Here is a 27442-nt window from a genome sequence, read left to right as displayed (position 1 = left end):
ATTCATTTGAGAGAGTGAGTGACAGTGAGTGGGGGGAGGGGCACAGAGGGAGGGAGAGAGAATCTCTGGCAGACTCACCACTGAGCATGGAGCCCATCCTGTGGTGGTTGATATCAGGACCCTGAGATACACGACCTGAGCCAAAATCAAGACTAGGAAGCTCAGTTGACTGAGCCACCCAGGCACCCCTAGGTTGTTTACTTTTTCACTGTTGAGCTTTGAGACTTACTTACGTATTGTAGATAACTGTACCTTTGTTAGGTGAGTTCAAAATGTTTCCAGTCTATAGTTTATCTTTTTATCCTTTTAGTGATCTACTAAAGTCTTTTGCTTAGCAAATGTTCTCAGTTTTTATGAAGTCTACTTTATCATTTTTTTCTATTTAAAATCTATTTTCTATTCTAAATAGAAAATCTGACTTTGTGATTGTGAATATTTTCTATTTTTTTTTTTTTCTAAAAGTTTTGTAGTTTAATGTTTTACATTTAATTCTGTGTATTAGTTTCCTAGGGCTGCTGTAACAAAGCACAACCTTGGTGGCTTATAACAACAGAAATTTCTCTTCTTCAGTTTTTTTTATTTTTTTTAAGATTTTATTTATTTAGTTGCCAGAGAGGGAGAGTACAAAGGGAAAGCATTAAGCAGGGGTAGAAGCAGGCTCCTGGCTGAGTGAGGAGCCTGATGTGGGACTCAATCCCAGGACCCTGGCATCATGACCTGAGCTGAAGGCAGATGCTTAACCAGCTGTCCCCAGAAATTTATTTTCTCATAGTTCTAGAGAGTAGAAGTCTGAAACTAATTGCATTGGGCCCAAATCAAGGTGTGACAAAGGTCTTCTGAAGCCCTGGGGGTCACACCATTCTAATCTCTCCTTTCATCTGAACATGGCCTTCTCCCAGGTGTCTGTGTCAAATCTCCCTTTGCCTCTCTTACAGAGATACTTGTGATGGCATTTAGAACCCATCTGGATAATCCCACCTAATTTCCCCATTCCCAAATCCTTAATTTTAATCAGAACTGTTGTACTATAAGGTAATACTCACTTTTTCTGGGCATTAGAAAGTGAGTGTATCTTTGTATGCCAATTTCCCAGTTTACTGCTGTCTAACCTGTTTCAAGTTAATTTTTGTATAAGGTGGCAGACTTAGATTGAGGTTCATTTTTGTGCCTATGGACATCAAATAGCTCTAGCATCATTTATTGAAGTTTGTCTTTTCCTCTGTTAAATCACTTTTGCACCTTTGTTAATAATTTTTGCTTAAAGTTTTTTTTTTTTAATTTTAAGTAAATTCTGTGCCATGCATGAGGCTTGACAGCCTGAGACTAAGTCATGTGCTCTACGAATTGACTCAGCAGGCACCCCAATCATTTTTGCTTTTCTTTCTTTTCTTTTTTTCTTTCTTTTTTAGAATTTATTTATTTGACAGAGAGAGCAAGAGATCACAAGTAGTAGGCAGAGAGGCAGGCAGAGAGGGAGGGGGAAGCAAGCTCCTTCCTGAGCAGAGCCCGACACTGGGCTCGATCCCAGGACCCTGAGATCATGACCTGAGCTGAAGGCAGAGGCTTTAACCCATTGAGCCACCCAGGTGCCCCCATTTTTGCTTTTTAAGATATATTCTTGCCAGTGTATAAGATGTTTCAGTATCTTTTTAATAAAACCCTGCTTTGCCTTTATTACTTTGTTTGTTTCCACTAGAGATTTTTGTTTCTTCATTTATGTCTACATTTTGAATAAAGTCCTAAAATAAAATTTAAAAAAAATTTAAAAGTAAAGCTAATTTTAACTGAATACATTTTTTTTGTTTTTTATATGAATATTTTTCATTTTTTGACACTATCGATCTTTAGTAATGTAATTATTATTTGGAGAGTTTGTATTGTACAGTTGTTATGTGTTATTATTTTGGGGGCTATTTGAGTATTTTCTAACAAAACAGTTTATCTTCTAAAGTAATTTTTATTTCTTGCTTTTCTATATTTTATGCCTTTAAGTCTTATTTTTATAGCCACTGCCAATATTTTGAAAGTGGTGAATTGAAATTACTGTTTCTACTTTTTAGTAAAAATCCATTCAACATTTAAGCATGTTTTATACTTCATAAAAATAGAAGCATGTAGTTGTACCCTTAACATCTGGCTTCTTTAACTCAACATTACATTCATCCATATTCATTCTCATTACAATATCTTACAGTTTTAATTTTATGAATATGCTACAATTTATTCATTCTTCTTTTGATGGACATTTGTATAATTTTCAGCTTTTGGCTGTTACCGGTATTGTGGCTGTGAACTTCTTAGAAATTTCTTCTGATTATATATGCAGTTCTGTTGGGTATAAACTTAGAATGAAATTACTGGTTTATAGTAGATACTGTCAGTTTCCAAATGGTTTTGTATCAGTTTGCATTATCATAGATCAAATGGGTGGGTTCACATCCTTCTCAATACTTGTATTTTCTACCTTTTTCATTTTAGTAGCTCTGGTTGGTATGTGGTGTTACCACATTTTTACTATTTTAGTTATTTAATCAGCGAGTGGGCTTTGAAATTTTGCTTTATTTTATCTCTTCCGTCTAAATACAGTGTTCATTTGTGCATCTTGGTTGCTCAAGATCTTTTAATATTCTATGTTTATGTTTTATTTATAATTAATTGTTAAATTAGCCAGTGTATTTGACTAATTTACCTTCCAATAGTGTTCTACTTCATTTCTTTCACTCAAGTATCATCATTTTTATGCATGATTATTTCTTTGTAATGAATTTTACTGTTGTGAATTTTGTTGATGGGTTTTGATTCCTTATTTAAAGAAGAAAGTTTAGCTTAATAGTTTGGTGACAGTTTACTTTCATCTTTATGTTATTTCTCTTTGATAGCTTATTAGACTTGGCTTCTGTAATATTACTTAGTCTTTCTTTTTCTTTGGCTCCTCCTCTCTGAACACTCCTGTAAGTGCTTATATTTCTCTAGATTGTTTCTGTAGTGCTCTTGGCACTTGAACAGCTCTCCATATTTTTCTCCCTAATTTCAAGGTCTGTATTTGCAGTTGTTTACTGGATATCACGCATTGAGATTTTTGTAGGTACTTTGAACTTGCACCCATCTTTCCTCTGTCAAACCAACTCTTCCAATGTTTCTTAACTTGATGAATCCAGTCACCTTTTATTCAGTCTTCTAGGATAGAAATGCTTATCTTTCTTATCTTCCCACGATTGTCATAACATTCTGTTGGATTTGTTAACATAGGAAGCTCCCTATATACACAGTCAAACTGAGAACTGTGTCTCTGAAATAGAGAACCTCGGTTTCTTCTACCCCTGCCTTACTGTAGACCTTTTCATGGTTGAGGCTACTGCTCCAGTTGGTCTTGCTTTTTTTGTTTTTGTGTTTTCTGACTCATCTTTCTTTTTTTTCTCTTTTACGGTCCCTTTGATTATGGAATGCAAACACTGACTAAAACAAAGAATTTAAGTTAAACATTTAATATTCAAAATTTACAAAATATATAGACAATTAAATTTCAGATTTTTAATAATTGAACTTACAAATGATAGTTTTGTAACTTTGTAATTTTCATGCTTTCCGAAATTATTAAAGCTGAAAGTGGCACTCAGACTTTCGGGATGTCCTCTCTTTAAGGATTTTGATAAGTACTGACAAATTGTTAGCCAGAAACACAATACTCATTTCTTTATATATCTTCTAACAGTGGTTATTATTTTTAAAGCTAGTTTTTAGTTTGATAGCTGAAAGATGGTATCTCAGCCATGTTTACTTTGCATTTTCTTGATGAATTATTATTTTTTTTACTGTGATGAATATTTTTAATATTTTAACTTCTGGTCTTAATTGGTAATCATATCAAATGCCATGTTTGATATTAGCTACTATTTATGGAGTACTTTGTAACTCAAAAGTACTGTGATAAGCATTTTACTTACTACCCATTTTAATCCTTTGAACAACTGTTTCAGCTATAGGTTTATTATGAATGAGAAAGCTGATTGTAGAGGGGAAATGTGACTTGTTCAATGCTACATAGTTAGGAAACTCATTTTCTATGATCTGTTATTATACTACAAGCTTTCCCTTTTTGTTAGAGGAGGAAGATTGAATATTTGCATTTATAGGGGATTGGATTAAATTTATATGTACTTTGGATCCCAAATGCAGATGTCTATGATTTATCTAATTTTTTTTTTTTTAACAGCAGAATGATCAAGTTTGGTATTTGATTGGGTTAGGAGAGAGGAAATAAAGATTTTAGTGAGTTTGGTTCTAATTAGAATGTTTAGACATAAATTCAGAGCTGGAAGGATCCTTAAATATTTCTCAGATTCTGTTCCATTGCACACTGTTTTGGGAAATTTTCATATTTCCTGACAACATAAGTTTGGGTACTACTTAATGTTATCGTTAGCGGAGAAACCTTTAACTGGTTTATCCTAGAATTTCCCAAATCATTTTGTGCACTGTTTGGTGGTAGACCTATTCATATCTTGTGGACTATCTCAAAGTACATGAGTTTGAGACAAAAACTGATGTGGTTTGTTCTTTCATTTCATAAGGGGAGGAAATAGAGATCCAGTTTTGTTCAGTGTGTTACCTAAGATCACACTGCTAATAAATGACACAGGATAAGCCAGTCATTCCTTTGTGGACACTTCCTCTGATAATGTTATGTAATGTTAATACTTACTTTTCATATATTATGTTAAAAAGTTTAAAGCATAATTGAGTGTAGTTTCTTTTATATTCCTATTTAGCCCAATTATTAGCCTTAGACTCCGAGAAATACATGTATAGTTTTTAAAATTCCGCAGGTTGTGTACATATGAATAGCCTAACTCATTTAGCTTGAATATATATCTATAACTGCTTGAGTGTGTTTAATCATAGAAATGAAGTCTTTTTTCTGTAGTTAACATGTCACAAATGTTTGGTTTAGTTTCTGTAGAAAATGTTTCCTGACTGCAATGAGAGAAAGCGGAATACATTGTCCCCTCTGTCGTGGAAATGTGACTAGAAGAGAGAGAGCATGTCCTGAACGGGCCTTAGACCTTGAAAATATCATGAGGAAGTTTTCTGGTAGCTGCAGATGCTGTGCAAAACAGGTAGAGTAAATGCAACATAGCTCTTCTTTGAAAATGAAGGTTCTACTCTACTTTGAAAATCAAATTCCTATTTGAATTTTCTTGGTAGGTGCTGGTTTGAAGAGAAAGAAGTTACTTAAGTTGGGTAGAAAGGCCAAAAAACCTGGTTATAGATCTTGATAGATCATAAACTTATTGAGAACAGACTGAAAGATACAGTCTGTGAATTTGTCATAATTTTTAGTATGGTATTTTTCTCAAAGTAATTGCTCATTGATTACCTACTAAATGAACTAAATGAACAAACTGGCATTTAACTCATTTAAACCCCATTCTGGTACAAATTGTGATGGTAACAGCATCAGTAATGCAATTTTGTACACAGAAATGGGCCAGATGGATTTATGTAGTCAAGGAGCTCTCTAGCTGCCCACTTTACTTGTGTTTGTGTCTAAAAAAAAAAATCACAGAATATTTTGCGGAAAACTAATTAATTTTTAAGGAACAGGTGAGAAAATCAGGTGTTGGCAAATAACTGGCATTAATTCTCCAGTCTGTTCATTTGAAGAGGGAGAGAAGTGGTGAGGGGTGGTTAGGCTTTGAGTATATCCATGTATTTATGGATTTATTGCTGCCACTTTTTCAAATAGCTAATAAAGTCAGTGAGCAAAACCAGTTGCTTTTTCATGCATTCACACAAGTCAGATCTGCTTTTCCATCTCTTTGAGGGAGGTGTTAACTGACAGGGCAGTGAAGTGAAGCCAGAAAGTACACTTGAGAGATTCAGGCTCTGCTTCTCTGTGAGAAACTGAAAAATGTTCCAGGTGTTAACCTGGGAACCTAATTTTTTTTTAAAAGCACTTTCTAACTCTCTCAGTGCAATAAAGAATAAAGAAATGCCCAGTACAATAAGGCAAACCCATTACTGCTTTTAATTTACTCGTTTTTGGTCTATTATTAGTAGCATAGTTTCAAGTACAAAATTATTGTTAATATTTTTTTGCAGTGAGTTCACATCTGCATCTAATGGACAGAAACTTATTACTTATTTTCAGCTTCTTAAGAATTAAATCATTTACTTAAATTAAATGGAATATTTGGTTGGTTATGTTTATCTTGCTTTTCTTCTGTTGACAATATCTCAAATCTTACAACTTCTGTTTGAAATTAAAAGTCACATTACATTTTGATCAATAATTTACAGATTAAATTCTATCGCATGAGACATCATTACAAATCTTGTAAGAAGTATCAAGATGAATATGGTGTTTCCTCTATCATTCCAAACTTTCAGATCTCTCAAGATTCAGTAGGGAACAGGTAAGCAATATTTATTTATAAAAAGAGAATTTTTATAGTTCAAGTAGAATTGTTTGGAGAACTATATGATAAAGTGTTTTTTGTTTGCGGGTATGTATGTGTGTTTAAAGTATTTTTCCAGGTAACAGATTTATAACATTTGTCTTCAAGCTTGTTTAACTCATGTAAGATTGCATCTGGGAGAGCATCTTTATAATGTACTTAAGCTTGTTTTATTTAAAAATAATTCTAAGGAAAAAAATCTACATTTCTTTAAATAAAAAACAGAGTTGAAGCCTGTTTTCTTTTGCAACTGAAATTACTTGAAAACCAAAGAAAATCCCTTTCAACTAAAATCTTTATTTGCTATCTGAGAAATAGAGTTGTTAAAAATTTTAATTCTCATAATAAGATGTCATGTAAAAGTGAGATGTGGTACTACTAAATTCTTAGTTCTATTTTAGTCCCCTCCCCTTTTTAAACTAGATCTTGGTTTGCTTTATCTTATTGTCTCTGATGTGTATGTATTAAACATTTCTATGAAATGTACTTTACACAGAGTAGTGACCAAAATGTACATGTATGATTTTTAAAATAGTGTTAAAACAAATATCCAGTTAACCACTATAACCCAGATTGAAAAATAGAACATTCTTTAGGGTCTTAGAATCTCCTTGTGAGCCCATATTCTTTTTTTTTTAATTAAATTAATTTATTTATTTTCAGAAAAACAGTATTCATTATTTTTTCACCACACCCAGTGCTCCATGCAATCCGTGCCCTCTATAATACCCACCACCTGGTACCCCAACTTCCCACCCCCCTGCCACTTCATACCTCTCAGATTGTTTTTCAGAGTCCATAGCCCTATATATTATATCCCATATTCCCAGAGGTAGCCACTCTCCTCCTTTTTAGGTTATTCATTCCATTGCTTTTCTTTGTAATATTACCATCTATGCATGTATCCCTAGACATAAAGTGCTTAATTTTTAACTTAGTTTTTAAACACTCAATAATAGCAAGTACACACATAGTTTTTGTGTAAGGAAAAGGCAGTATTGGCAGTAGTGTGGAAAGGCTCCCAGGAGACTGGATTAAGCAGAGTATCTTAAGATTTTATTTCAGTAGCATTTCATTTCATGTGTTGCTAATTTTCAGTAATTAACTGCTCTTAAGTACTTAGGCTTATGTACTGTAGGCTTCTCTACTCATATGAAACTGGTCTAGTCTTTAGGAATTTTCTGATTGCCCAGTCTGCAAAATTCTTTTAGATTCTCATTTTACTTGACTTAGCATCATTGGATGAAATGGGTCACTCCTGTTTTGTAATTAAAAAAAAAAGTCTCCTCAGGTTCCTTCATCCCTGTGCTTTCTTTATTATTGTACCTCTGCTATATTGCAATTATTCAGCAATTTTTTATTAACTGAATAGATTATTCTTAAGTGTGAGGTGGTGTTTGTCTTGTTTAACATTGTATTTCCAGTTCTTGGCAAAGTTGCTGGTATGTATGATTTGTGTAATCACTGCTTGTTAAAGGACCAGAGTTTCTCCTCAGAAGTCTTGTTGCCTTCTCCTTTACCTCTCAGATCCAGTTTGATTACTGATAGCAGTATTCCTCATCTGTGCTTTTCTTCTAACACTATTGTCACTTCCCTAGCTCGAGCCTTCATCATCTCTCACTTGAACTATTACGGTAGTCTTTTTATTGGTGGTCCTCCTCTAACCTGTCCTATATGCTGTTGCCAAAGTGGTATTTCACAAGTGCAACTCTGATCTCTTTCTCCCTGTCCTTATACCTTACTCCTTGTACCTTGGAAATCCATAGCGTGACTCCATAGCAGTGCTTCTCATTCTGAATTGCATGGGCCAGTAAGGACTCTGAACTACCTAAACTGCCAAATATTTTGTGTATGTGTGTTTTTCTGGGGAAAGAATGTTGAGATTCTCAAGAGGATCCAACAACTGTTTTATCAGACAGAATTCTTTATTCTAAAGCCCTTTCTGATCTGGAACTTGCCTTGCATTTTTTAGCCTTTCTCTTTCTTGGCTAACCATCATTATATCATATGTCTTAGCTACATTGAATTATTTGTACCATTTCCTCGCCATCCTTAAGAAGCAGTATAAGTTAGCAGTTTTAAAAAATGAACTGTTGGAGTCAAACTACCTGGGTCTACTAATTATATGATCTTGGCAAGAAACTGTATCTCAGTTTTCTCCTCTGTTTTAAAAGGGGGGATGGTAATAATACTATTAGTACCTTACGGGGTTGGGAGCCATTAAATAGGTTAATAAAGGCAAAGTATATTGAATCGTACCTTGCTTGGTAAATGGTAGTTTTAATTTTTTTATTTTTTAACGATTTTATTTATCCATTTGAGAGAGAGAGAGAGCATGAGAGAGAGCATGAGAGGGGAGAAGGTCAGAGGTAGAAGCAGACTCACTGTGGAGCTGGGAGCCCGATGCGGGATTCGATCCTGGGACTCCAGGATCATGACCTGAGCTGAAGGCAGTCCCCCAACCAATGGAGCTACCCAGGTGCTCCAAAAGGGTAGTTTTTAATTATCACTCTCATCATTCCCTCACCTCCATACTTTTACAAGTAGTAGTCCCTTTTCCCACCACCCTAACCCACACTTTGCCAGTCAGTGGACTTTTTCTTTTCTTTGAAGATTTAGACCAAGTGTTAATCACTCTGTAAAATCTTCCCTGACCTCTAGAATTTCTTCCTTTTGGTATGCCCTTTCTTTATTCTCCAACTAGGTCCTCTAAGACTTGATATATTTATTTGTTTACTGCCTTTCTTTTTAAAATCTAGAATGGACTTCTTGGTCTTATTCATTTTTATGTCCTGTGAAAAATTATAATTGTAATGGGAAAAATTGGGTTTGTGTATGAATTATTAGTAAGGAAATTGGTGAAGGAAGGAAAAGAAGGTTGTTTGTTTTTTTTGTTTTTTTTTAAAGATTTTATTTATTAATTTGACAGAGAGAAATCACAAGTAGACGGAGAGGCAGCCAGAGAGAGAGAGAGAGGGAAGCAGGCTCTCCGCTGAGCAGAGAGCCCGATGCGGGACTCGATCCCAGGACTCTGAGATCATGACCTGAGCCGAAGGCAGCGGCTTAACCCACTGAGCCATCCAGGCGCCCTGTTTTTGTTTTTTAATGTAGGAGGTAGGAAGATATGAAGCCAGAGTAAGGCTTCATATCTCCTCTCCGCCTAGAGGAGGGAGATAATGCGCTCAAATTAGGTATTTTGAGGAGAATTTAGTAAGGGGACTATTTTCAAAGGTGTTTGGGTACACTATGTGAGCAGCTGGAAATCACAAGTAGTTAGCGATGTACTCTGGGTCTGCTGAAAGCAGGGGAGGGGAGGAAGTAGACAACAGAACTTGGAGAAAGTGAGCTGTATAGAGAGGGCAGCTCGGAGGAATGCAGCCAGCTGAGGCAGTTTTGGTAGGAAGGAGTCTGGGAAATAAATACCCTAACTCTCCTCTTGTTTTACCCTCCCAATTGCCTGCTGGGCTGCACCCAACTGGAAAGCAGAGAGGGGAGCCTATTGATGCAGGTTAGTCTCTCAGTACACAAAGCATGGTGAAAAATGGAGGACAGAAGATCTGGAGGGACAGAAGATAACCCAGCATATTAAGATTTCAGTTAGTAGCCAAATATATTGTAATATCCTATCAACTATGTTTCATAGCCTCCAAGTAGCTACTACAAAGAAGAAAACATCCATTATGTTATTAACATTGTCTGTGATATTATAAACAAAATGTTTCTAATGAAAAACACAGCTATTCCTGATACTAAAAGAAATGATACTGAGGGATGCCGGGGTGGCTCAGTGGATTAAAGCCTCTGCCTTCCGCTCAGGTCATGATCCCAGGGTTCTGGGATCGAGCCCCGCATCGGGCTCTCTGCTCCTCAGGGAGCCTGCTTCCTCCTCTTTCTCTGCCTGCCTCTCTGTCTACTTGTGATCTCTGTCTGTCAAATAAATAAAATCTTTAAAAAAAAAAAAAAGAAAAGAAATGATACTGAAATGATTTTGCCTATAGCACCCTTAAAGAAAACTGTGCGGTTAAACGTCATCTTTCCTGTGGTAAATACAAAACAAGGTACATAGGGCTGTAATTTAAAGGCCCCCTTCAAGGTAGCATATGATAATGCCTTATTGTTGTTAAAACTTTTCTTCCAGGGTCTTTTCTCTGATATGCTGGATTAATTAATCTAGGTGTATTGGTAGAATGGAGAGGATCTATAAATTCATGCAGTTCTCCATGAAGATCATTGCTAGCAGCTAAGCTTTTTTAAACAGCTCAGTTTGGAGAATTTAAGGTCTTACTCTTTGTCAAGTTACTGGAGAACAGATACATTTTATATTGCTGATTAAGAACAGAATCATGGGGCGCCTAGGTGGCTCAGTGGGTTAAGCCGCTGCCTTCGGCTCAGGTCATGATCTCAGGGTCCTGAGATCGAGTTCCGCATCGGGCTCTCTGCTCAGCAGGGAGCCTGCTTCCCTCTCTCTCTCTGTCTGCCAGCCTCTCTGCCTACTTGTGATCTCTGTCAAATAAATAAATAAAATCTTAAAAAAAAAAAAGAACAGAATCATGTAATTAACAGCTAAGCAGGATTTGGTGGCATTTTATGAAAATTCATTGCTTTAATAAGACCTCTTTGTGGCAGAGTCAAAGGACTACCTAAGAGAGTAGAGCAGGTGTTTTCTCAGAATACAGTTTTCAGTATTCCCTTGTAAGTACAAATGGATGATTTAAACTCTGAACTTCATGGCTGTGGAAATTCTTTTTTTTTTTTTTTTTTAAGATTTTATTTATTTATTTGACAGAGATCACAAGTAGGCAGAGAGGCAGGCGGTGGATGGGGGGGAAGCAGACTCCCCACTGAGCAGAGGGCCCGATGCGGGCCTTGATCCCAGAACCCTGAGATCATGACCTGAGCTGAAGGCAGAGGCTTAACCCAGTGAGCCACCCAGGCGCCCGGCTGTGGAAATTCTTAAAGTGGTGTCTGCATGTACCTATCTCAGCAGTTTAAAAAAAAAAAAAATTCAAAATAAATCCGTTGATCGTTTTATTAATTCAACATAGATTTATTGTACTTTTAAACTACTGGGCACACTCTACATGTTCTAGAATACACAGGAATGAGTAAAACACAGTCCCCTTTTCTATATATAAACAGTTTAACTTCCAGTTGAATAATCCAAGATAAACTAGCCCACTAGTTTCAGTCAGATCATTCAGGGTATAATTATTTACTATAAAGTAATAAATGTTAGAGGATGTTTAATAAAATTATTGCATTAGTATGGGGTAGTTTGTCATAATTATATAGCAGTCCTGGTTGTTTAAGGCCCTCTCTAGTTGATACTAATAAAATTCTGGTTTTAACATAGAAGAGTGTATGCTGTTTTCTTTAGCCACTAGAAGTGAGGAAGAGGAGGATAGGGAGGAAAGATGCATATAATCATTGAGATACCAGACACATTTTATCTTCCTTGGAAATTGTTTGGTCTGGTTGTAGGTTTTTCTTACTAATTTTGACTCTTTGAAAATATTAATCAGTAGATATCAGTAGGTGCATATAGTTTAGTCCAATACAGCCCTTCAGAGAGACTGAAAGACTGAAAGTTACAAGCAGTCTTAGGTTGTTCCTAACAGATTTCTTTCCAAGATGTTGAACATTTTAAGTGGCTAAATAACTTTCTTTGGTTTCGTTTTTGTTTGTTTTTTCTTGAGAGAGGACATGTATATGGGACATGGAGGGGGGCAGAGTGAAAGGGAGAGAGAGAAAGAATCTTAAGCAGGCTCCATGTCAAGTGAAGAGCCCAATGCAGGCCTCAATCTTTTGACTCTGAGATCATGACCTGAGCCAAAATCAAGACTCCGACGCTTAACCAACTGAGCCTTCCAGACACCCTGCTAAATAGCTCTTTATTAAGGAATCTGGTATAAGTATTAGGTAAAGTGACTTTTCCTTATTTATAAACATTCTTTATATATTTTAGATGCCAATCCTTTATTCCATGTATTACAAGTATATATATATTTTTTTTAATTTTTTTTTTTCCTCAAAAAAAAATTTTTTTTTTTTGCCATTTTGTAAAACACATAAGTATAGACTTTGGGATTTTTCTTCATATTTTTAAAAGACTAGAAATGAGATACTTAAGCATTTTGAAAATTTTGCTTTAAGGAATATTGCAACTTAATTTAGCATTAAATGGCATAGTCATACATAATTTTAATTCTTTTTCTTCCTTTTTAAAAATGTTTTATTTATTTAAGTAATCTCTATTTACTTGGGGCTCACAACCCCAAGATCAAAATTTGTACACTCTTCCAACTGAGCAGCCAGGGGCCCCTTTCCTTTTTTTTTTTTAAATTTTGGAAAGGATGCGTAACATGAGCTAGCTAGCTATCCTCTTAACAGATTTTTAAGTGTATAATATAGTGTTCTTATCTATTGTCACAGTGTTGTACAACAAATCTCTAGAACCTGTCTTGCATAACTAATGTTTTATACATATTGATTAGTAACTCCTGATTTCACTGTCTCTTAGTCTTTGGCAACCACAATTCTGTTCTTTGCTTCTATGAGTTTGACTATTTTGCATAGTTCATATAAGTGAAATCATGGAATATTTGTGCTGTGACTGGCTTATTTAACTTAGAACATTCTCAAGGTTCATTCATGTTGTCATTTTCAGGATTCATTCATTTACAGGATTTCCTTTAAGGTTGAAAAATCAGTTGTATGTATATGCCACATTTTCTTTATCTATTCGTATCTTTGTGTCTTTATACATTCACAAGATTGTTTCTGCCTCCTGGCTTTTATGAATAGCCCCACAGTGAACATGGGAATGCTAATATTTCTTTTTTTTTTTTTTTTAAAGATTTTATTTATTTATCAGAGAGAGAGAGGGGGAGAGAGCGAGCACAGGCAGACAGAATGGCAGGCAGAGGCAGAGGGAGAAGAAGGCTCCCTGCTGAGCAAGGAGCCCGATGTGGGACTCAATCCCAGGACGCTGGCATCATGACCCGAGCCGAAGGCAGCTGCTTAACCAACTGAGCCACCCAGGCGTCCCTCTAATATTTCTTCATGATCTTGATTTCAGTTGTTTTGGGTAAATACCCACAAGTAAGAATCCTGAATCATGGTAGTTTTGTTTGTTTTTTGAGGGGGAACCTTCCTACTGTTTTCCAAAGTGGTGGTAACATTTTTGTTCCCACCTACAGTGTACATAGGTTCCAGTTTTTTCCCACACCCTCACTAATACTCGTCTTATATGCTTTTTTGATAATAGCTGTCATAACAGGTATGAGATGACAGCTCGTTGTGATTTTGATTTGCATTTCCCTGTTGATTAGTGACCTTGAGCATCTTTCTATATACCTGTTGGCCATTTCTATCTCATCTTTGGAGAATTATTCAAGTTTTTAGCCCCTATTTTGTAATAGGGTTGGTAGTTTCTTTGCTGTTAAGTTGTAGGAGTTCCTTATATATTTTGAAGATTAACCCTTTATCAGATACGTGGTTTATAAATATATTCTCTCATTCCATAGGTCATCTTTTCACTCTTTCGGTTGTTTCCTTTGCTGTGATGAAGCTTTTTAAGTTAGGTAGTCCTACTTGTCTATTTTTGCTTTTATTTCCTGATTGCAAATGTCTTTGCTCAGTTTTTGGCTACTCTTGTTATAGTATCTTTTGACAAACAAAAATGTGTTATTTTTATTTGTATGTATATATATATATAATTTTTTAAATGATTTTTGCATTTTGTATCATGTTGAGAAATTTTTTCCTATGTCAAGGTTATAAGATATTTTCTTCTTTGAACATTTTAAAGCTCTGCTTTTCACATTTATTTTGAATGTATAATGTGAGGTAGAAAAAATTTCCCCATGTGGTTAGCCATTTGTCCAGTACCATTCAGTGGGTCAATTTTTTCCTCACAGATTTACAGTGCCATTTCAGTCCTACACATCTCTCTGTGTTCTGTTCTGTTCTGTTCATTTGCTTATTTCTCTGATATCAGGCTATCTTAATTATTATTGCTTCAACAATAAGTTTTAATGTCAGGTAAGGAAAATTTCCTTCCTTGGTTTACTTATAAAATTGTTTCTACTATTCTTGTCCCCTTGATATTCCACATAAATTTTAGAATCAGACTTTTGAGTCTCCTGAAAATCTCTGTAGAGATTTTGATCAGAAGCATTATAGAGGTTGAATTCATTGAAATCATAGATTTGTAGGGAACTGACATCATATGATCCTGACTTTCCCTGTTTACATTAAACAGGGAAACAGCTTGTCTTCCCCAGTTTTTTTAATGTGATTTTTTAGAAAAGATTTTTGTTTATTTATTTGACAGAGATAGCAAGAGAAAGAACACAAGCGTGGGGGAGCTCTAGAAGGAGAGGCAAGCTCCCCACTGAGCAGGCAGCCCCATGTGGGGCTCGATCCACAGACAATGGGATCATGACCTGAGCTGAAGGCAGATGCTTAGTGACTGAGCCACCCAGGCACCACCACCACCACCCCCTTTTTTTTTTTTTTTTTTTTTACAGATTTTATTTTTTTATTTGACAGAAAGAGAGATCACAAGTAGGCAGAGAGGCAGGCAGAGAGAGAGGAGGGGAAGCAGGCTCCCTGCTGAGCAGAGAGCCTGACTCAGGGCTGGATCCCAGGACCCTGAGACTGTGACCTGGGCTGAAGGCAGAGGCTTTAACCCACTGAGTCACCCAGGCACCCCTCTCTCCCTTTTTTTTTTTTAAAGTTTTATTTTAATTCATTTGAGAAAGACAGGGCAGGAATGTGGAGGGCGGAGGTGGCACGGAGGGAGAGGGAGAAGCAGGGAGCCCACCCTGGAGCTCCATCTGAGGACCCTGAGATCATGACCTGAGCTGAAGGCAGACCCCTTAACCAACTGAGCCACCCAGGTGCCCCATCTCTTTTTTTAAAAGAGCATTTTTTAAAAAAATGTGCTGAAAAATTCCATTTAGAGCATGTGTAAATATGTTTTGTTGTATCTTTTCCTAGTAAAACTTCTGTTGTATACATATGGATGTTTTTTCCTGTTTTGTAATCTAAGTGATTATTACTAGTGCGTAGGAATAGTCCAGATTTTTACGTTAAGATTGTATTAGCAACTGTTGACTTATTAGTTCTCATAGTTCCAAATAATTTACCTGTAGATTCTCTTGGACTTACTATGTGGAAATTTTTTTTTTAATGTAATTTTATGTCTTAGTGCTTCATGTCATAATTTATTGCATTAACTAGGATCTCTATCCAATATTAAGTAGGAGACACCTTTCTCTTGTTCTTGATTTTAAGTGGGAATGCATCTAAAATTTTATTATTAAGTATTATGTTTACTGTAGTTTTTTAACATAGGTATTTTTTATCTGTGTCATAATGATATCACTCTGAATTTAAGATTTCCCCATTAAATGGTTCTGTTCAAAATGGGATCTTTTGGGGCGCCTGGGTGGTTCAGTGGGTTGAAGCCTCTGCCTTCCGCTCAGGTCATGATCTCAGGGTCCTGGGATTGAACCCCACATCGGGCTCTCTGCTCAGCAGGGAGCCTGCTTCCTCCTCTCTCTCTCTGCCTGCCTCTCTGCCTACTTGTGATCTCTGTCTGTCAAATAAATAAAAATCTTTTATTTTTTATTTATTTATTTTTTAGATTTTATTTATTTATTGACAGAGAGAGATCACAGTAGGAGAGAGGAAGGGAATAGATCACAGAGAGAGTGGAAGGGAAGCAGGCCCCCTGCTGAGCAGAGAGCCCGATGCGGGACTTGATCCCAGGACCCTGAGATCATGACCTGAGCCGAAGGCAGCGGCTTAACCCACTGAGCCACCCAGGCGCCCAAATAAAATTTTTTTAAAAAATGGAATCTTTTATGGAATTAAAACTTATATACATTTGACACAATTCCCAGATATTTTGGTACTTAAGGTGTAGGCATTTGTATTTTTAGAAGTATTGTGAACGATCAGGATTTTTTGTTTTTGTTTTTGTTTTCATTATGGAGGTTGCATCTTATTGAATGGTTATTCTGCATCAAATGAAATGATCTTTTAAAAATTTTAATTGATAATATGGTACCAGTAATAGATTTTCTGTTGTTGAACCCATTCATGCATTTCTGGAGTAAATGAACAGGCTACCAGTAGTAGCCCAGACATGGTACAGGATGATTAGGAAGGGCTAGAGTGATGATAATGACAGTTATAATGGAAAATAGAGAACTGTAATGGGAGAGGCAAGGGAGAAAGCATTTGAAAAGGGCATTAAATTTGATATTAAAATGTTTTAAATCACTTTTGTGGTTGTATACCCCATCAGTGAAAAAAATAAAGAATGCATTCCTAGTACATGTATGTTTATTTTAAAACTATGCATCTGGGGCACCTGGGTGGCTCAGCTGGTTAAGTGTCTGACTCTTGGTTTTGGCTCAGGTCATGGTCTCCAGGTTGTGAGATCTAGCTCTGCATCAGGTTCCTAGCTCAACAGGAAACTGCTTCTTTCCCTTTGCCTCTCCCTGTACTCTCACTCACCCTCTCTCTTTCACTCTAAAATGAATACACAAATCTTAAAGTAAAAATAAAATAATTAAAAACATGCATGTATTTTACAGTACGAATACTTTATGTACATTTAAAGCATGCAAAATTTAAGTGAGCTAAAGATGAAATTGTTACTTTAAAAATAAATTTTGCTTAATGGTATGAGATATTTTTATTAATGTTTTATTAATACTTTTACTAAAACTAGTATTGTTGACTATACTTTCTAGAAATTTTTTTAAAAGATTTACTTAGAGCACACACACATGTGCATGAGTTGCGGGGTAGACGCAAGAGAGGAAAGGAGAGAATCTCAAGCAGGGGGTCAGTCTCACTACCCCAAAGTCATGACCTGAGCCAAAATCAAGAGTTGGATGCTTAACTGACTAAGCCACCCAGGTGCCCCCTAAAATTTTTTAAATCTTAGTTTAACACTATGACATAATCAAAGATTTGAAACTAAGTTCTTTTTACAGCGATACTGATTTTGCTGACTGTCATGGCTGAAAAAGATATTTACCATACAAAAGCTTATAGATCCAAATAGAAGAAGTATGTCACAGGTTGAGCTTACTAAAATTTTCAGTTCCATTCATTAAATGTCAAAAGAGCTTTGTTGAAATTTTCATCTTCCCTAATGATGTTACAGTTGTTCTTATAAACCAACTAGAAGTCGTTACAGTGTTTTTAAAGGACACATTCAAAACCCAGTGATTATATTTATTTGGAAGATTTTATTTGTTTTTTATTTTTTAGTTTTTTAAGTAAGCTCAGTGCCCAGTTTGGGACTTGAACTCAGATCCCTGAGATTAAGAGTCATATGATGTACCGACTGAGCGAGTCAGGCACCCCTATTTGAAAGATTTTAAAAAGATTTAAAAAAACAATTAGAAAAATCTGTTACCAAGTTTAAAGATACAGATATGAGATTTTTAAAAAATAGGTGGCACATACTGTTTTCATTGACAAATTCAGAATAACTCTTTAATAAATGCAGTTTCCATAATTTGAGTTTATTTTAAAAAGGTGTTTAGTCTTCACATTGTTAAAATGCCACCTTTACCTGAAGAGACAGATTAGTATCTGCCGGAAAGGTACAGAAAAGAATGGTTTACTAGTTTGCTCTTTGGGTGTGAAAACTGGGAAGCTCGCTTGCTGGCTCAGCATTGGATAGATGTGTGTGGAGAGAGAACATGGTTATTTTCATAGAAGGGACAGTCTTTGGGAGGGTGTCTACACCAAATAAACCTTGTTGTATTAGCTCTATTATGAAAAATCAAAAAAGGAAAATTCAAAAAGAAAAGAACATTTGTTAGGCAGCTGGTATAGTAACGGTTTTGTTTTTTATAAAAAATGAATAAGCATTTTTCTAGGTTTAACAACTCTTTTAATTCTGGTATTGAGATATAAAAGCAGACTTCTGCATGGTACAGTTCTTTGCCCACTACCTGTCTCATTTCTGTTAATGTTTCTGCTATTAAAAGGATTTGTTTCTATAAAATTGACCACTCTGATAATATTCTGTAATGCATAAGTGACAGTCCCCATTTGGAACATAGCAACTCATCCCTCTGGATTTCTCTAATACTGCATATGACATTTGGCTCCAGGACAGGGTCCCTCTGAAGATGTCAAATTGTTCTGTATATTAAATGTTGGAAAGTCTAGTTCCTTTTTTGGAAAATAAGAACATAATGAACATTTAAATCTTCTCTTAAAACTACTCTGCTTTGGAGGCTGCATCTTTAAACCACATTCTAGTTACAAGTCAGAAAGTTCACAGATTCTTGCTTCTACCTCAGCTTTAAAAAACTAGGTAGTCTAGGTGGAAGAGTCTCTTTGAAAGTCTGAAGAACCTGGGGAAATACTATCATGCTAGGAATTTAAGATAATTCTGCAAAATTCTATATTCTCTATATATTTGTAACTGCATAAGCTAATTTGAAAAGGATGTAAGTAAAGATTTAATAAGCAGTTTTCTTACCAGAATTTATTTAAAAAGTAATGCTATAATTATTTCATAGTTCAGAACTATTTGAAGTTCAGGCTTTTTTTTTTTTTCTTTTATTTTTTTTTAAAAGAGGGTGTGCATGTGCGAGTTGGGGGAGTGAAGAGGGGGAGAGAGAGAATCTCTAGCAGTGTCCGTGCTCAGCACAGAACCTATATGGGGCGCAGTCTCATAATGCTGAGATCATGACCTGAGCCAAAATCAAGAATTAGATGCTTAACTGGCTGAGCCACCCAGGCATCCTGAAGTTCAGGCTTTTAAAAAAATTCAAACTAGTCATTTCATTAGCAATTCAAGTTAGTGAATCTGTAATGTGCTTTTTTTTTTGAGGTATTAACGTTTCCCCCCCTCTATTCTTCTTAAGTAATAGGAGTGAAACATCTACATCTGATAACACAGAAACTTATCAAGAGAATACAAGGTAAGCTTTTGAAAATTTTACTACTTTAGTATATAATATCTGTCACTTTATAATAGATTTTTTAATTAATTAATTAATTAATTAATTTACTTGACAGACAGAGATCACAAGTAGGCAGAGAGGCAGGCAGAGTGAGAGGAGGAAGCAGGATTCCTGCTGAGCAGAGAGACCAATGTGGGGCTCAATCCCAGGACCCTGAGATGAGCCAAAGGCAGAGGCTTTAACCCACTGAGCCACCCAGGCACCCCTAAAATTTTTTTATAAAATGAAATCATCAGGCATAATGCTAGACTAGCAATTAAATAAATGCTACAGATGCTTTTACAGATCACGTTAAATTAGAATAGTGTAGATCTCCTCTTTTACTGTGGTCCGGTTTCTTCCATGCATAATTTAGGTAGAGATGTCAGTATTAAACTGTCCCTTGCTGAAATTCTGAGGTATTAAACTTCAGTGATGCATGATCCTCAAAATGTTTTGAAATGTTCATTGTTCTGATGATTGACACTATTGTTTTTCACTTTTCCTATGAATTTTGGATGTTAGATTCCTAAAGATTGGGATAGACTAAGGATCTGACCTTGATGGGAATCTTTTTAATAAAAAGTTTTGACGTCCTAGATATGGGACACCACAGGGTGTTTACAACTTTCAGGAGAGTTACAGAGACATCTGTTGGCCTTACACAAATGACTAAATTTAAGTTGTTTGGACGTAACTGCTTAACATATCGGGCAGCTAGGTTTGTTTTCGTTTAAGCTAAAGGCGCCACGAAAAAATGTCCTGAAACATTTTAAGGGTACTGTAAACTGAGATTGTTTGGGAACATCTGTTGTAGATCATTTACTGAAAATAGTTTTTGCAAAATGAGGAAATCTTTGAATAATAAGTATACTTTTAAAAAACGAAACTTAAAATAATTGGTCAAAGAATAGAAAAGCATCATTTTTGTTACGATTTCACCTTAAGTACATTTCATTTAAAATTATTTTATAGTTCTTCTGGGCATCCTACTTTTAAGTGTCCCTTGTGTCAAGAATCAAATTTTACCAGACAGCGTTTACTGGATCATTGTAACAGTAATCACCTATTTCAGATAGTTCCTGTGGTAAGTACCTATGTTAAAGACAGTCTTCTGTTTAAATATGCTCTTCCATTTTACTTTATGTGTATAAGGGAAAGTAGTTGATTTAAACTTGGAATGGGCATTATCAATAAGGTAGACTTTTGTCAACAAAAAATTGATGACCAGAAGCAAAATAAGATATTTAAAATTCCACTAACTCACTTATAGAAAGGGAGATGGTTATTATAAGGGTGACGTAAGAGAATAGGCTGGAGGAGAGTGAAATCATGAAAGGTGAACTGGGGATTTTCATTTGAGGAATGGCAGAACCAACCTCTACTGGGACCTCTCAATCTCTTAATCTGTAGGATTCAGGCAGCTGGATCTGGCCTGGTGGACCTGTTGTAGGTGAAAGCATTTATAAATAAGAATGAAGTCAGTAGGTGTTTTTAATTGTATCCTTGCAGAATCTAGTATATGAATGCATAAAGCACGGAAGGAAAAGAATCATACTTTCTTTTTGATGCATACATATCTTTTTGATGCCATTTTGAGGCTGTGTAAGAAAGGGGGAGACCTTTTTGATGAATGAGGGAGACAGTGGACTGCAGGATTCCAGCATTGTGTTAATGGTCCTACAAGTCCTCTTTTGGAACATGAGTTACACAGGTAAGTGATTTCAGCTGTGGATGGTACAGGAGAAACTGAGCTGGAAGAGATACTTCCTTTTCAGCTGTACATTTTGATATATATTTTCTTCAGAAATAAGAGTAGAAAGAACATTTAATAAATAAAATAAGGATTATAGGTATTTCTAAGCAGATTTAGTTGGTAGTGCTAGAAAAGTTGTGAAAGATATGCCTCAGTAACTACTGAGACTACACTTAAACTCTTACATAGCACAAAGGGAGACACATCACCTACTTCATTCATTAGGGGACAGTCAGTTAATAAACAAATACAATTGCCAAAGATCTCTTCAGGAAAAAAAATCTCACATTTAAGATACTTGATTTGTTTTATATTGCATTGGCCAATTTTTGTTCTGCATTATTTTCAAAACAGCACAAACTTTGGTTAGAGTCCAGTTAAAAGTTTCTTCTTACTTGATTCGAGTGTATCATCCATTCACTTTTTAGCATGTCCTTCATTTAAAACCTTAAGGATATGATTTGAAGTTTACTTCACTTTCATTTTACTTATAAATAAAATTAAGCTAATAGTGATTATAGTTATTTGTGGTTCAAATGAGATTACATGCTGGCTAATGATAGCAACTGTGGCATTATTAAAGGCTGACTGTGATGTTTCTGTTCAAACAAATCTTTGTGGTCAGAGATATAAATAATAGAATGTATCTCTCTTTTTTATTGTGTTAGATTACTATACTTTATCTGAGGTACTTTGGTCAGGAAATGATGATTTCTTGAAATTTGGACCTTAGAAGTGATTTTTTTTTTAAAGATTTTATTTATTCGACAGAGATCGCAGGTAGGCAGAGGTAAGCAGAGAGAGAGGGGGAAGCAGGCTCCCCACTGAGCAGAGAGCCTGATGCGGGGCTCGATCCCAGGACTCTGAGATCATGACCTGATCTGAAGGCAGAAGCTTAACCCACTGAGCCACCTAGGCACCCCAGAAATGATTTTTATATAGACATTTTCAGTAACATAAGCTTGTGTTGTTTTAATACTTCCAGTAATTAGTATGCTTGGATATTTTCATTATATTTAAAACATTCTGTTTCTCATAGACATGTCCTATTTGTGTGTCTCTTCCTTGGGGAGATCCTAGCCAGATTACTAGAAATTTCGTTAGTCATCTAAATCAAAGACATCAGTTTGATTATGGAGAATTTGTGGTAAGTGAAATTCTTTAAGCTTAAGAAAATGCCCTGTAAATATTCAAGTTAAATTAACTTTTTCAGTCTAGACTTGAGTTTTTAACAAGCTATTGTTTTTATTATTTATTTATTTATTTATTATTATTTTAAAAGATTTTATTACAGAGAGTGATATTGAGAGAGGGAACATAAGCATGGGAGAGCTAGAGGGGGAGAAGCAGGCTCCCTGTTGAGCAGGGAACCCCATATGGGGCTCGATCCCAAGATGCTGGGATCATGACTTGAGCCAAAGGCGATGCCTAATGACTGAGCCACCCAGGCACCCCAGGGTTGTTTATATAATATAGGTGAACTTTGGTTCTATATTTGTGGAAGTGGTACAAGTTAAATTTACTGTTTACCTCCTTGTACTAGAGAGATAATTAAGGTAAGATGAGTAAACCCCCAGATTGAACAAAATGACTATTTATGTGAAAACTGTCTAGATTTAAGGGATAATTATACCTGTTTAGAGAAGTGAAACTGGTGCAACAGATGGGAGGAGAATGTTGTTCTCATGTAGTATAAGTTGCTTATTATAATAGATTTTTCATATCTACATATGAGACACATTATTTTTTTTAAAGATTTTATTTGAGAGATTGGGTGACTGAGAGAGCGAGAGAGATCACAAGGTCGGGGAGGGACAGGAGGAGAGGGAGGTGCAGGCTCCCTGCTGAACAGGGAGCCTTAAAGGGGGCTTGATCCCAGGACTCTGGGACCATGGGATCATTACCAGAGTCAAATGCAGACTCCCAACCAACTGAGCCAGCCAGGTGCCCACATCCTTGTTAAAAATGAGGGAGCATAATTATTAAATAAAGCCAGATTGAGTAGATTCTGGTCTTAGACGATAGCTTTAACAGGCATGAGAGAAGTTATATAAAAAAGATCCCTAAAGCAAAAATGGGGTTACTTTCTACCTCCCAAATGTGTCATTATAATTTTTCAAAGAAATTAGATGACTTTTTGTTTTATTGTGAAATTACATTTTATTCAACTGCAATGAATTAAAACCATATCTAATTCAATATTAATCCTGATAAAGAATGGCTGATACTTATTTTCCAGTTTAGGTAAGCACAGGCATGTGCAGTTCTGACAATGACATGAACAGAATTTATTTTTTTCTCTGTTCTCCAGTGTTGAAATTATATCATTATCGATAAATTTTTTTTTATTTTGTGGAATTTTCATTTTTAGTTATATTGTTTTAAAGTAACACCTCAAATGTGTAAAATTCATGTGTACTTTTATGATTTTAGCATTTTTATGAAATACAGATTCTTAAATTCTCATTTTAAGAAAGTTTACTGTGGACAATATGATTTGTAAAAATGAAAATATATTTTATAAACCGCTTTTGATCTATTGTGATATTGTGATCTATTTTGATCAGTTGTCCAGTTTTATTTTGCGAAAGAAGAGTATGTAATTTTAATTATTCGAGATTGTCAAGTGGAAGCCCATTTTAAAGCAAACCCATAAAACATAACTGATAGCAGCAAGTAGAATTAAGTGAAGGAGGCTGGTGTAACTAAGATTGAGGAAGCTATAGTTTTTAGCTTCATGTTAGGATTAAGAAGTTGCTATTTAGTTCTCTTAATTCAATAAATGCTTATTTAAAATTAAATTTTTTAGATAGTTTGACATTGTTTTCTAGAGATGACACATTTATTATCACTTAAAATTGTGGGTTACCTTTAACTGTACTTTTAATTAACTACCTCATCTTAAAGCACTATACCTTTCAAATTTCATTTTCTGCTGATCCTAATTTGTTGTTTATCAATTATATTTAAATAATTACAACTGAACTTAATTACTAAAGTTCAGACATTTAAATCTTATGTTTTAAAGGATAGTATATATTGTAACATAAACCATTTTAAGTGTGTTAATATATTGGGCAAAGTATTGAGTAGTGGAGTATATCTTTCCTATTGATACGTTAATGTCATTGTTTTTAGAATCTTCAGCTAGATGAGGAAACCCAGTATCAAACTGCTGTTGAAGAATCTTTTCAAGTAAACATCTGAAGGCTATAGACATCTCTGCATCTTTGTACCTGCAAGTGCCATCTTCAAGGGGAAAACTACATGAAGTCACCGTTTCAGTAACTTGACGTGTATATTAATAAAAGTAATTCAGTCTATTGATTTAGGTTTTTAATTAAAAAATAAAGGTGGGCCATCTGAAAACTTCATCTTTTTGATAAGTTAAAAATGAAAGTTAGGACATTATCTTTAAAAATATTGAAATGGACAAAAGGGATTCCATGTTATACTTCTCTTTTTTTATATTATACAGTCTTAAATTTTTCCTTACATTGCTTTTGGAATTTGGTGCAGTTCCTCCCATGGACGTTCTTGTATACAGGTAACACACAGTAGCACACTCTGAAAGATGTGATTGATAGAAACCTACTAAATCTGAGCCAGTTACCAGAGTTGCAGAATGGAGACTTGAAGTGCTAAATGAAACAATCCAAAGGAAACTTTTTTAATACAGATTCTAGCTGAAGAATCCAACTATAAGAAAATTGTATTTATATAATGTTTAGTATTTTTGAAGACTAGTGAGATTTCTTTAATAATTATAACTCTTTAAAAAGTGAAAGTTCATCGTAAAGGTATTTTCTTTTTGCCTTAGAAGGAAGTACTAAGAGAAAAATTTATTTCTTAGGTGGGAGGTTGGTGATTTCAAATCTTGTTTGGCCGACTAATTTGTAAGCCTAAAGTATATTAAGCCAAATTATGGCTCTTTGTCCTCAGAATTTTCTAGCCAGTATTTCTCTTTTGCTAAGATGAAACTTTGATTAGAAACTCCAGTTGGTGATATCATATTCTACAGGTATGTTTAAATGAGAGGTTTGGTTTCATTTCAGTTTAGAAACTCATTCAAAGCTAAAGATGTGTATGTATATATGCATATACTTTTTTATGTGTATTTACACACACAACATATGCATGCAATTTGTCAGGTTATATACAGAATTTCTATTAAGATTTTAAAAATGGACAAGCAATATGGGATTGAATATCTGATTTGATTAAAATTTTTTATATCACCAAATTTTTAAAAAGCAATGGCCAAATGCTAAGTGGTTTAGTTGGCTACTGTTACACCTTAAAGTTGAATTTACACACATAATTACCTTGTTTATATGGTGCTCATTTGTTACTCTCAAAGATAATGCATGACTATGAAGTAATGAGATGGATGCCACCAGCCACTCTGTTTCACTACTTCTTAGTCAACACTGGGTTTGTTCTTAGTATTTATTAATAAGAATCATAAAATAATTTGTACTAGAAGGCCTAAATCACAGAATGAAAGAGGAAGTGTGTATTAGCTGACATTCCATACTAATATGCATTGTTTATGCTTTCTTTAAAATAACTAAAAGAACATAAAAGAAAATCTCAGAAGTAGTTTGCTGCTAATATATACATATATTGTATGAAAAGGGTATATTTTGGTTTTGTTAAAACCCTTGTTGACTTTTCTACAGTGAACATTTTTTTTAACTTGATTTAATAAAAATGTTAATTTTGAAAGTGGAGTTTTGTAAGAACCTTTTTCAGTCAAACAATGACTATGGTAGTAATAACAATCACCAAAAAAGCCATACATCTTGATAAGCATATGCCTTTGTTCTGTCATTCGAAAGAGTGATGTTTACTATGTGCTTGAACATTTTCTCTGCAGTTACATGAGTGTAATTGTAAGAATAGCTGTTTAATGAACTCTTTTTAAAAAGATTTTTGACCATAGGTTTTTCCAGTTTAAAGCAATAACTTTACTACTTTCTTTCAAAGTTAATACTTCCAGTATATCAAGTTTTAAACCATTCTGAGATTTGAGAACTTCTTTAAAGGAAAATTGTAGTAGAGATCATCTTGATGAAATTGTGTTTGGAAGTTTGTGGATTAGTTAAATATCAATAATAGTCTTGTGTGTCTTTCCTATAAACTTTTCTTAAGGAAAATATTGCCTATTTGCTATTACCTGGGAACTCCTCAGTATGGAAATGTTTGTTTAATCTCACCTTTTGTCAGTGGGTTAGGAATAGGGACAAGCTTTACAGATTTACAGTTTAAATTAATGAGGAAGTCCTTATTTTTAATATGCCTATAGCTGAGTCAAAATAAAGGAGGGAAACTATTGATTGCTGATACCCAAATTTCACAATACCACTTCTAGGAAGGCGATTTCCCTCAGCAAGTTACAGTTTATGTTGTTAAACAGAGTCTTATTTGAGATGTATTGCTTTATTTTTCAATTAAAAGTGGTTTTCTCCTACTTGTGTGTCTAATTAAAATTTTGTCTAGAGGCAAACACGATAGCATTTAATTCTCATAACTCACCCTGGAAGACATGTAGGAGATAACTCATTATTTTGCTCTTGAAAAAGTGGATAGGAGAAAGCTACCACATGCTGATGCTATATGTTGCATTTAACTTTATAAACCTATTCTATCTTCATTTCAAATGTTAATCAATTTATAAGGTTATTTGTCAAGTGTTTATGCCGCAAGATTTTCAAGTCCTGTTAGCAACCAGGCAGAAAGCTAGTTAACTGGTTAATAAACACTTTTATATGGAGAAGTTGCCCTTAAGTATGATACCAGGGTTTTAAGAACATCTTGCCAAATACAATGTCATATACCTTTTGGGTTGCTTAAGAAGTATTAACTATAATCTTCATTGAATCATAACTTTTATGGAAATCTGTTACGGCTGCTGCTCAAAAGAATAAACCTTTTGAGGAGCTGATGACATTTTAGCCTTTGTGACCCAGAGAACATGTAAATACATGTAGTATAAAACTGATGATAGAAATATGAATAAAGTACTCATTCCATGATACCATTTAGTGTCAATATAATTTTCTGATTATGCAGTACAATTCGAAAAAAGCGTGGAATGGGAAGGAGTTAATGTTAAGAAATTAAAAGAATACAGGATCCTCTAAAAATGAGTATTCCCACCTGCATTCCCCCTCTAATCTGACAGCAGTTGTCCAATCCTGGGGCTGAGGTGACCGTTGCCACACTCCCACCCTTGA

The 27442-nt window shown here is 35.0% G+C and overlaps 1 protein-coding gene across 6 annotated transcripts in view; it reads left to right on the top strand.

The window, feature by feature from the left end:
- Positions 1-26676, top strand: part of RNF138 (ring finger protein 138) — a 40247-nt gene extending 13571 nt beyond the window's left edge. For 2 of the 6 annotated variants that reach the window (XM_032309194.1, XM_032309196.1), the window contains exons 3-8: positions 4952-5117; positions 6301-6416; positions 19370-19426; positions 20423-20534; positions 22243-22350; positions 24342-26676. In XM_032309194.1, coding sequence (XP_032165085.1) covers positions 4952-5117; positions 6301-6416; positions 19370-19426; positions 20423-20534; positions 22243-22350; positions 24342-24410 — 628 coding nt within the window. In that variant the 3' untranslated portion in view covers positions 24411-26676. The other 4 variants (XM_032309197.1, XM_032309199.1, XM_032309198.1 and 1 more) reach the window with 4 other exon arrangements.
- Positions 26677-27442: the final 766 nt, after the last annotated feature.

Source organism: Mustela erminea, chromosome 13 (assembly GCF_009829155.1).
Source record: "Mustela erminea isolate mMusErm1 chromosome 13, mMusErm1.Pri, whole genome shotgun sequence".
NCBI classification, from domain to species: domain Eukaryota; kingdom Metazoa; phylum Chordata; class Mammalia; order Carnivora; family Mustelidae; genus Mustela; species Mustela erminea.
Note: the sequence above shows the minus strand (reverse complement) of the source record. Positions and strands in the feature narration are given on the sequence as shown.